General features: G+C 33.2%; 1 protein-coding gene across 19 annotated transcripts in view; it reads right to left on the bottom strand.

The window, feature by feature from the left end:
- CPEB2 (cytoplasmic polyadenylation element binding protein 2) overlaps positions 1–12,177 on the bottom strand; it is a 64,232-nt gene that overhangs the window by 49,247 nt on the left and 2,808 nt on the right. For 3 of the 19 annotated variants that reach the window (XM_073805052.1, XM_073805055.1, XM_073805057.1), the window contains exons 2-4: positions 10,005–10,310; positions 9,158–9,247; positions 676–766 (exon numbers count right to left, since the gene is read on the bottom strand). In XM_073805052.1, coding sequence (XP_073661153.1) covers positions 676–766; positions 9,158–9,247; positions 10,005–10,310 — 487 coding nt within the window. Of the gene's footprint in view, positions 1–675; positions 767–8,315; positions 8,460–9,157; positions 9,248–10,004; positions 10,311–11,514; positions 11,744–12,177 lie in introns of those variants that run through there. The other 16 variants (XM_073805059.1, XM_073805060.1, XM_073805062.1 and 13 more) reach the window with 9 other exon arrangements.

Raw genomic sequence — 12,177 nt, 5'->3', positions numbered from 1 at the left:
AGATTTTCACCACTAATGTAAAAGGCAAGGAGGTATTTTTTATGAAGAAATATAAAATAATTACTAACATGTAATGTGCAGACAAATGAAAACAAGTATGTTAACGGAATTTCTTCAGATACAGTTAACTGTAACTGTGATGAGACTGATAGTGTAAGATTAGTGGGGCTGATTCTTTTTCCTAATCTGCTCCAACTTTTACGAATAGCTTCTCTACCTTGAAACACTTTCAAATCCCTATGATATGACAGGTAGACGAAAAATGACAAGGGAAGCTAACCTAGAACAATTTTAGGATGGAATTACTGTAAACTGCAAATTCAAGTATTCCAAGAAAGTTATTATTATTTTTTAATATTTCTGTATTTGAAAGAATTCTAGAATAGTGACTATAACACCTTTAGATCCATTCTTCATCCTTTGGTGAACAGACGAGCATCTTTAAACAGTGGCTTTTTCTTAAACAACAAGTCAAGAGAGTAGGTTTACATTTCTCGCTGTATAAACTGACATAAAGCTAAATAAGGAAAAAGTATGACCTTTCATAAAAACAAGGGTTCTTATTAACAAACAGAATTTTATAGATGAGATAGGTGTTACTTAGTGCTCATTTTCATGTGAAAAATGATAAGCAGACAAAATGGTAGATAATATAAGAAAATAAAAATCACTTACCCTTAAGAGGATCATGCTCTGCTCTCATAATATCAATAAGGGAATTTTCCAGAGAGTGCATATTCAAACTGTCATACATTCTACTTCGATCCTAGAAGAGAAGAAAAAAAAGAATATAATCTACGCAACTTTTTCAGAAAGTGATGATTAAATACTATCTAAATCTTCTTACATAAAAGAGGACATCTGACTAATATAATATTACTAGTCAGTTTGCATCCCAAGACAATACCAATAACTAAGGATCCCATGAGCTACAATATCTCTTGTACTGGAGGACAATATATTTCATACATTTACCTCCAAAATCACATATCAAAAGCAATCTTATTTCATTGGCAGTATTAATGCAATATAGTAAAATAATTTCTCTTGTTATCATTCTCAACTTATAAACATTTCTGAAATGCTATACGCACAGAAAGCATTTTTAGTTGTTATTTAACTTTTAAACTTTTCACATATATCTAGGAATTCAGATGCTGGCACTTGAAAAATAAACATTTGAGGTGAAAGGGCTTAATTCCATAGTGCACCATACTTTAAACATCTATCAAACATCATATGTTATTTGATTTAATAGTCAGAATTTCATAATAATGAATGCATAAACATCTTAAACAATAAAAATAAAAAACATGAAATACCAATATTGGAACCAAGACTAACATCTAGAATACTTATATTTAAATCTTGCTCTCTGAAATCCTCACATATTGGCCTCTGCATTTCTAAATCTTCCCTACCCTCTACCCACCCCTGCAAAAAAGGAAGGTGGGGAGAAAAGGGTGAAAGAATTCTCATTGCAGCAAGTTTCCTATATCATCAAGTCTCAGAGCAAAGTCCTGTGTGTAGCTGGAAGTTTTCTTTGCTGTATGTTATATACCTCAACTTGCTTACTAGAAGGAATTTGATTCTTTAATGCCCATGAATATATACTGTATTCTGCTCAATATATACTCAATATACTTGAACAAATACATATATAGGGAACCATTACAGCAAGCCCTGGCCTGTGCTCCTCAAATCACCAAGCAGTCTATTCCCAAAATATGTCAGTGCCAGCCCCCACTCATTTAGGTATGTGCGTGTATGTGTGCTTGTGCAGTGTATGTAAATGAAGGAGAGGCAGGGCAGGCCATTTTTAACTCTCAAAAAATGATTAACATAGAAAAAGGAAAGGGAAGAACTGGAAAAGTGGAAAAAACGTTTCCACAGAAATCAGAATGAGGCACTTCTTAACCTGGGTCTCTGAGCTTCAAGAAGGACCATGAAATCTGTGAGAGTATATATAATGTTCTGTACATGCATGTACACATATTTTTTTTCAGAAAAGGTTTATGGCTTTCATTAGTTTTCCAAAGGAGTCCACAATCCAGAGAAGATCCAGAACCAATCTTTTAGAAAGCTGAGGAAAAACATAAGAAGATTTCCTGAGAATATGTTGATTTTTTATTCTACTTTGATGTTTAAATCAGGGTTGGGAGCTTTTTAAAGCTAGGGGGACAGAATCACTACTGTAGACTAAACAAGTTGCTGTCAAAGTATTTGAAAGTGTGAAAAGTAACAGTGAATGGAAAGAGTGCTAGACTTGGAGGATCTTACTGGAGTTTTATCACTAATTACCTACATTAGTACCCCTTACTTATTTTTATTTAAAGACTACTGAGATATAACACACCCATCAGTAACAGGTGTTCACTAGAACAATGATCTTGATTGGTGAGGGAGGCACAGAGAATCACTAAGCTATAACAGTGGTTCTCAAACTTGAATATGCTTCAGAAACATCTGGAAGGCTTGTTAAACACACAGGTTGCTGGGACTCATCGACAGTCTGATTCAGTAAGTTTGGAGTAGCCCCTGAGCATTTGTATTTCCAGTAAGTAACCAGGTGATACCGAGACTACTGGTCCAAAGACCATACTTTAAGAAGCACTGAGCTTCTTAACCTGAAGCTACCAAACCTTTTTAGGCTCTGTTCCATCTTCTAAAAAATAAAATAATCATGTCGAACTAGCCAATGCCTAAAGTCCACTTTAAGAATAATAGAAATAATAGAAAAGCAAAGACTCGAAGTAGTATATAATAAATAAAACCGGAATAGAGAAGAGCAAAAATGAGCAAATATGTCCACCTTTGTGTTTCTACTGTACTTGTTCATAGCTAATTTTTTGGTTTTCCTGCCTCTGCCACTACACTTCTAAGCTAATTAGGGGTAGGGACCTTCTAATTATGGAAATAGCTAGCTCTCAAATGTTTGTTGAATGAATAGTACTTTATCTTTACCATAAAAACTTTGCAAAAATGTTTAAGTTTAGCTCAGTGAGGGCAAAGACTGCACTTTTAAATGGTAATTATAAAGGACCATAAAGCCTTCTCAGAATCCTCCGTGGAATAGGTACTCAAATGTTAAGTAACTAAACTGAGACAAGTAGCAGATATTAATGTGACCTTGCTATCAACTTCAATCTCCAACCACACAATGAAAGATTAAGTACTACTATATTCAAAGCTCCAAAATGTACTTAAAATAGAATTTAGGGGCTTCCCTGGTAGTGCCATGGTTAAGAATCCGCCTGCCAATGCAGGGGACACGGGTTTGAGCCCAGGTCTGGGAAGATCCCACATGCCGTGGAGCAACTGAGCCCGTGCGCCACAACTACTGAGCCTGCACTCTAGAGCCCGCGAGCCGCAACTATGAGCCTGTGCACCACAATTACTAAAGCCCATGCGCCTAGAGTCGGTGCTCCGCAACAAGAGAAGCCACGGCAATGAGAAGCCCGCGCACCACAATGAAGAGTAGCCCCTGCTTGCTGCAACTAGAGAAAGCCTGCATGCAGCAATGAAGACCCAACGCAGCCAAAAAAATAAAATAAAAAATATTAAAAAAAATAGAATTTAAAAAGGAAACTGTCAAGACAAAAATTGTTCATGTAATTGAGCAAAAAAATCTCAAAAGGTATCCTGTATCATATAGGTTCTAAGATGGAGTATATTCTAGATACTTTATATTCTATTTAACTTAAATTCTTGCAAAGAAAATGTGTTATGGTTCAGAGCTATCTTCTCAGGCTGATGTTTTCTGAACAGAATCAGATCATGCCCCGTCTTTAGTCAACCTATGAACTCAATTAATGGTGACTATTAATACCACCCAAATGATATTTCCCACACAACTTCTATTTATTTATTTTTTTGGCCAGCCACTACTTCCATTCCAAAGAGTATGCTCTTGCTTTAGAGCACAGCAAAATTAATGTAGAATCCTACACAACTGTCAATGCCATGGACAATATTTAAGGTATGAGGAGAAAACATTTAAGCAAGCTATTCAATAAATATCAGTGACTACTATATGTCAACTCTGATAACTCTTATTCAAAAACAAGCTGCATGTATTTATATCTTTAGCTTTAATGCGTACATCCAACTGAAATAGTGAGATGCCCACTTATAAGGTCCCTTATTTTCCTTTGCATATCAAGTCTTTCATCATAAAACAAACTCCTACTTCAGCAAAGAAAACAGCAAAGCTATTTTAAAACTGTTAACTAAGTTATACTTTATTAAGCATCAGCTGCATCCCACATGATTTTTAAATCACTAAGCACAAAATAGCCTTGAGCAGGCAAAGAGCTCATGACATCTCAAAAGTCACTTTCTGGATAATGAAACCTAGAGGTTCATGTTAAAAACATACAGATAATTCCATTAAGTAAAGTGTGGGGATTAAAATACGACTTCTGAAAAAAACAAAAACAAATCTGATAAGACAAACACTCAGGCATTCTTCTGAAATAGGGATATTAGAAAAAATTGTGTTCACATAAACTGCCATTGGTTCAAAAACTAAATGGAAATCCTGAAACCATTTTAAAGTAACCATAAATGCACCAACACTGATTACCATTAAAAAAATATGGAAAATCATGGCAATGTAACTAACATTTATTACTACATGGCTATTTGAAAACAGCCAAGATATTTCATAAAAGTAAGAATCTCTATCAGGAAAAGTTTACCCAAATCTACTTTAAGTATGAAAGATATGTGGCAAAGAATCAACTAACTGGGCTTTCAGAAACTGAGATTACAGTATCCCACAACAAAAATGAACAGGCAAAAATTAGAACACAATGGTGGAAAAACTGTAATTTCTTATATTCTAATATTTTATTATTTTCTTCAACCCAGAAATTTGCAAAGACTTACGGAAGCAACAGTGAAGTCCTAGAAAGACTAAAAAACATAGAAAGAACAAAGTCATCCTAATTTTAAAAAGGATGACCTGAGAAAGATTATAAATGCTGAAAATAACTAATGTGTTCAACAATGATATTAAAATACAACAAAAGGAATTTGAACTTAATTAAAAGGGAACTTTTTAATGGGATGCTGTATTTTTGCTTTGACATATCCAAAACCCTGTTTTATTTCAAAAGAAGTGATTAAGTAGAAGCTTTTCCTTTTGACAGTGATGTATCCTTCCTAAGAAAAAGGAGGTGGATTATAGAAAAAACATGCATCATCATATTTAAAGTTATACCAATGCTTGGTCATATATTCTTCTGCCTAGGTAGATCAACTTTTGTTGTATTTTTGTATTTAGTCATCCAATTTTTCCTTTAAAATAAAAAAGCAAATTTGTACTAATATTGTTCTCAATTTTAACACTGATTATACATTTCTCATTACATTCTGCTATCGCACTATATTGAATTAGCAGATGATGTGTTGCTCTGCCTCACTATACAACGTGGCTCTCAATCTCATACTCTCTAGTTGTTCCACACAGATATTTCTTACTCATCCAGCTGGACTTTCATCTTCTCTAAGGCAAAGAACACTATTTCACCCATATATCCTAAGGGTAATTAAAGTACTACCACATATACAATGAATATACATTTCTCGACCTTTCTTCGTTATTCTGATCCTCAACAAAGTACTATAACAGTGATTTTCAAAAAAAATTAAAAAAAAATTTTTGAAGCCGCAAATGGCCAAAGCTAATCTAGTATCCACAATGGTTAAATAAAATGGAAAGGTAAGTAGAAAATATTTGGGGTAAGAATGTATCAAGTACAATTAAAGAACTGAACAAGGATAGGAAACATAAAAAGGATCCATTACTTAAGCAGGTATAACAGGTCCCTTTCTGTCTCATTTTCAGTAGGTGTGACAGTTTGACAACAACTAATGTCCCTATAACTCATCTAATTTAAGAATCACAACTTAAGGAATGTTTTATTAAATGAAAAATTGGACTTGGTCTTGTTTTTTTTTGTATAAGGTGAATAAAGTCTCCAAATAATGTATTTTTCTGAGAGGTCCCCATATTATCATTTATCATGTTACCATAACAGCGTGGATATTAAAGATTAGCAGAAAATATCTTCAATTAATTCAAGATAGTTTATGTGACATGATCAGGAACCGCAAGCAGAACTTCTGTAAGACCAAAAGTTTAGAGCTAAATATATAGATAATCCCCCAGCTAGAGAGCAGGCCAACGCTCATAGCCTTCACAGGCTATATTACAATTTTGAAGGCATCATGTTGCTTTGTTTACAAAAAACTGATATTCCATATGTAAACTTCTAAGTAATAACCTCAACTACTAGTATATTTACTCTTGATTTAAAATATTCAAGTATTAATGAATAAATATGCTGTAGCCTTATTATCTACCTGAAAGATTCAATTTTAAGGTAATTTAGAATTTATACTTTTGAGTATGACTTCTTGCAAGGGTAACTAGCTAATAGCATTTTAAAGAAAAGTAATTCTTAGCCTTAAAGAAATTAATAAGACTATCTAACATTCATTTTAAAGTCAGAAGTGTGTATAACAATTTACATTTGTTTTTAAGAAGTTTTAAATTTAAAGCTTTTCCATAAAAAAATAGGCCATTTTAAATAAGGAAATGCCAATCTGAAAAATTTTACATACAACTGAAATAAAAGCTACAAAACTACAAAATCTTTCCCATTTACTAAATTCAATTACATGTCCAGCTCTTGGTATATTTAATTAAAGCCAGGTACAAGAATTAAGACTTTAGTTCTAGAATTTAGTACATTTTAGGCTTAAATCAATTTGAGACCAAAAGAAATAAAAAAGTTAAATGTTTTTAAACAACGTATTTGTTAACTAAATTTTATTGGTATTAAAATGTTATATATGATGAGAAAATATCAGGACTGAAAATAATCTACCCAGATATTTAAGCATCTAAGTATTTTCTATAATTTTAACTTTGTCCAATAGTGAGGAACTACCCAACTGTTTAAGATACCAAATGCAGTTTGTAGCTTTTGCTGTATTTCTAAGAACCTCAACTTCAAATACCTCAACCTTTTATGGAAAGATAGAAACACAGAACAAATTTAGTATAATAAGTACCCTTAGGGTACTCAAAGGATACAACAACATTGCTTTTAAGACCACGTGGGAGGTCATACAGGATACCTCCACTGCTTGGGACCAATGCCCACTGCTTCCTCCCCAATAAACCAAGACCCTTGTATTCTAAAAATAAAGGAGGGGGGAGCAGGAAGCAGGGAGCAAAAGAAATGGCCACAATAGATGAAAGAAATCATAAGAGCTGGCTAAAAAGGCCTTACACGATCTAGTTCAAGGTCTTCCTTTTATAGATAAGGAAACTATGACCCCAAGAGATGAAAGCCCATAGACTGTGTCATCCAGTGTCACAAACTGTGAAAGGAAGAATAAGAAGATTCAGGTTTCAGACCTCCTTTCCTTCTAGTTCAGTTTACTTTCCACTATCTTTTTCTTCACCATTCTTTTCAACTTCATCATCACATCTCTGGATCAAGAGTCCACAGGGAATGCCAATATCTTAGCAGTTTACCAAAAAAAATTAACCTTCAGCATCAAAATCCTTTTTCCTAAAATGAATTTACCTAAAATCATAGGTTATAAAATAGGTAAGAGCAGAGAGTCTTTGAAGTCTAAGTGGGAGGGCTCACCCTCATCCTGTGGCCCTCATCCTGTGGCAGCCCCAGGGGCACCTCTGCAGAGCCCAGTTTGAAAATTTCCCTTTCATTTTCACCTCTATCTACTCTAGCATTATTCTACCAACTGAAGCTATCTTAATAACCTAATTTCTCAACATCTGTCCCCCACCCCCATGGATCCTCATGGGAGCTAATCTTCTTTCTCCATAGATATATATCCCTCGCACATATCCTCTTGCTTCTTCCTGCACAAGCTTTTCAAATAATTATGTCCTTTCCTGTCTAAAAACATGTCCCTTGCCACCTTCAAAATTATTATAATTTTCCTCTTCTAACATACCATCTCCTAGGCATTTATGTATTTAATTTGAACACCATAAAAGTGCTACCATAAAAATATCACTAATATGGCCTAACTGAGCCAGAGTAGAGAAGAGAAATATATGGATAACATTACAACATTAACAAGACAATAAATTACAAATTACATGAGACAATTACTTATTTCTAAGTGGAGACCCTGGCAGGACTACTTTGGTAAGTAGGTAGGACTTGTTTAAAACTAGTGCTAATGGTTGATTATTGAAGTTACTGCCAACCTGCCAGGTTAGAATGATATTTACAAATGCAATATTAATCTATTTATACAGTCCTTACTTGTAAAATGATTTCATGTTGATAAAGTAACTAAGGATAACAGAGCTCCTTTCAGTGGACTCCCACAATGTCAAGTCTATGCTCATTCAAACTTGGGCTCTGTACGAAAGAATCCTCTTATGTGAGGACTGAGTGTTCTATTTGTCCTGAAATAATTCTCATCAGCTGGTACCCAGTATGCATTCAAATTTCATCTGCAGAAGAGAGATAGCATTTTGTAACCACAAAGGACTTGAAGGTAATTTGATTAAGACTGACTCTCAGCTTTTCGACTCAGAGCTTTTCCATAGGAAACTGATTATTTGGAAGAAGACAGTATATAATAGCAGTAACAAAATTTAGAATAGAGAAATACTATAAAGTTTTTTATAAAGGTAAGACCTGAACTAAGGGCTTTCTTAGAAATACATCTCAAGACAAATACAGCAGATTTCATGAAAAAAGTTTACCAAAAAATTTTATATATCATTTATGAAATGTAAGATTAGATATTAAGTAAACATATGATTTTATACCTAATTGCAAATGATTCTGAAAAGAGATAAAATGTGTTCAGTTTGACTGATGTTTAAAGTCAGGTGCTCTTGGGTATAGGATTCCTTTCTCCAAAAACAAATTTATTATGTTTAGGACATACAAAATGATTATGAATTACTTTTAAATTTAAAAATGAAGCATTTTACATTAAACAGTTTAAGTGACCCTTTAAAAATAAATTGCTTTAATGCTCTCTGACATATGCTTAAATAGGTATAATTGGAAAATAAATAATAAATCCTACTCATAATACAAATACTAAACTCCTAGCCAAAATCCTGAAAAATATACACTGTCCAGCCTACCTGGTCTATTCTGGATGTTCCGGCTGCAGTGCACCAACTATCTTGGAGTGAATCTGAGCCCCAAGCTGGCAACTGCAAACTAGATCTCACCTTCAATAGCATAGAAGTTTTCATCAGAAATAAGCAGTTCTCTTCCCCATAACCACCCACAAAAAAAAAAAAAAAAGAAGAATGAAAAGAAAAAAACAATCAAAGTTTTTTCTATCTTGTTTCCTTGTTCCATCCTCTAACAGTTTTAAGGGAAAAATATCTCATTTTAAATAGTCATAAGGGGACTTTATTAACCTATAATATCAGCAAAATATTAAAAGCCCTGAAAAAAATGTCTAATCATTATAAGTATTAGGCCACATTTAGAAAAAAAAAAGTCACTGAACCAGTGAACAAATTTTAATTCTATGTAAAAAGTCCTAATGTTATTTCTTCATGATCGTAGCTGTACTACCTACATTTGAATATACATACAGCTGACCATAGTTATATTTATGCACAATTACGAAACATTTTAGTTCAGCTATACTGGAGGAGAAACTCATTTTGGTGGCCTGTTAAAGATTAATGAATTAAGGCATTCTTAAGGAGCTGCCAAGTGAGAGCTTCAATATGAATTTAAGAAATACAGCAGGGTTTTCTACACTTTATGAAGCTTATTTTCTATTATGTGTTTAGAGATTTTTTTAGTCTCAATTTTTTTGTATAGGTATTTTATCCTTTGATAATCAAATTATATGCTTAAAAATTAGAGCTTTCTCTTTTTTAATCCGTTAATTTTACCATACTATTACTACTGCCACCCCCAATTTCCTATTTTGAAAGATTAACATTAGAAATAAGGCCATTTACATACCATTCTTACCTGTAAGGGTAAGAGCGTATTACTATTGTTGTCTGTTCTGAACACATTATCTTCAATCCAAGATTTTGGAGTCAGTGATGGAGTAGAGCGAGTAAATTTCGGCGGTGCTATGACATTACCAGAAAACGGTTTCTTCAATGGAGATATCTGATTCATAGTTCCTGGAATTCCCATGTTTCCAGTTCTACGATGATCTCTGCCATGCATTGCTCCCCACGACATACTTCCAGTGCCCCAGCCACTGCTTTGATGGTTGCTCCAAGGAGATTGTTTTAGAAGAGGCTGGGGAAAATACATCTATTTAAATTATAAGCATTTAAAGAGTTTATAATTCAAATTTAGGCCTGAGCTAAGAATTTATATGATCTTAAAAAAATGAAATATATAAAGGCAACAGAATATATCATAACTAGTTTATAAAAAGTAATAGGCTTGACATCTTGCTTATGAAAACATATTCATTTAATGCTGAGTTTTCATACTCTTGTCTACTATAAATTATAATGAATCAAGTAGATATTTCATGACACTCATTAAAATAGAACCATGCAGTTACTTTTTTTTTCCCCTTTAGAGAGAACTGTATAAATGACAGATATGAAGAAAAAAATACTTTAAAATTGAAATTAACTTTGAAGATCCTTACAGATATAACCTACACTATGATCTTAAAGCAACTATGTTCCGCTAAGCACAGAACTAAAAATATGATCGTTATCAATTAAAATATACCAATCATATGAGTGAAATATCTAGACTTTAGGTTTCTAAAACAAACTGTACCACTGCAAAAGTGGATAATAACATTTGGTGTTATTCTACTGCACAGATTAAAAATGCCTTTTGAGATAGGGAAAATATAGCAAATATGTCTTTTTTTTTGCACTGCTTATTCAACTTTTAAGATATTTTATTCCGGTTTTAATGTAGTGTCTTTTAAATTTTCATAGTTTTTACTTCACTTAATTATCCATGAACTGTTAAATAATTATCTGATATTACCCATAGGTGGATACACTAAGATAAACAACTATATACTTTGATCATTCTAGTAAAGATCTTAGTAATACAAGTCTCCATGAACTTTATTCATTTTCAAAAGTAAAGTAATATTCCAAACTCTAACCAATAGCAAGAAAAGTTAAGTCATCAAAGAATGAAAAATTCACCAAGAGGCTACAACTGTAGATTGTGAAAAGTATTAATTGCTAGCAATTTTACAGTCAATAAGCTTATAATTTAATAATTTTGTGCCAAAATTTAGCCAAAGGGAGTATGGGTCGTGCACTTAACTATAAGTCAATAAGTTATTTTAAGTCAAGCACTCTTAATATTAAACCTGCTTATTTTTTTTCTGCAAACCTGGTCTGTAGTGCCTATTACTTATTAAAATTTTTTTAATGCTAATATAATCATGAATATATACTACCCTTTCCCCTTCTATGTAGTTCAAAAGGATAGCTAAGGGACCACGGACATATTCCATTCTTCAGGACCTTACTTTCATCACTGATGCAGTGCTCAAAGTTCTCTTCCAGTGACCTAAAATTCCATATAACAGCTGTGACCTCTTACACTCCATTGCAAGACCCATCTTTTGACAAAAAGCAGATTATAGTTAAATATGGATCTTGGTATATGGTCTTCTAGTGATATACCAAGGCCTTAAGAATACAAAAATACCTACAGATAATTTTCTGTGGCAAGTTTCCAGTTAAAAAACGAAGACCCTGACACCCAAAAGACAGTTGCTCAAGATTATGTAAATCATGGAAAAGGGGAATACTATTTCAAAATTAACTATTTTCAACCCTTATAGGCCACATTCTCCTTCCTCAGGAAGAAACCAGTGATTCAACAAAAACTGTTGTTATTCTGGTTAATTTAAATAAACTGTTAACTGTTATTTTGGTTAAATTAGATAGTATTCACCTTTTTAAAAGGGTAACCCTTAAAAACTTTAACTGGGCAATGGAAAAAGTTATATGAGTACGTAAGTAGTGGTTAAGGTCCAATCTTGCTTCCCTCTCAACCTTTAATCACGAAATTGACCTTAGACAGAATGATCACTATAATAAATGCTGACTAGATCAAAAAAGAACAACAAAATACTCCTTCAATGTCAATTAACCAAACCAGCGGCCACTCAAACGTTGTTTTGAGA

The sequence above is a fragment of the Tursiops truncatus genome, chromosome 5 (genome assembly GCF_011762595.2).
Source record: "Tursiops truncatus isolate mTurTru1 chromosome 5, mTurTru1.mat.Y, whole genome shotgun sequence".
NCBI classification, from domain to species: Eukaryota; Metazoa; Chordata; class Mammalia; order Artiodactyla; family Delphinidae; genus Tursiops; species Tursiops truncatus.
The sequence above is the reverse complement of the archived record's forward strand: the minus strand, read 5'-3'. Positions and strand labels throughout refer to the sequence as shown.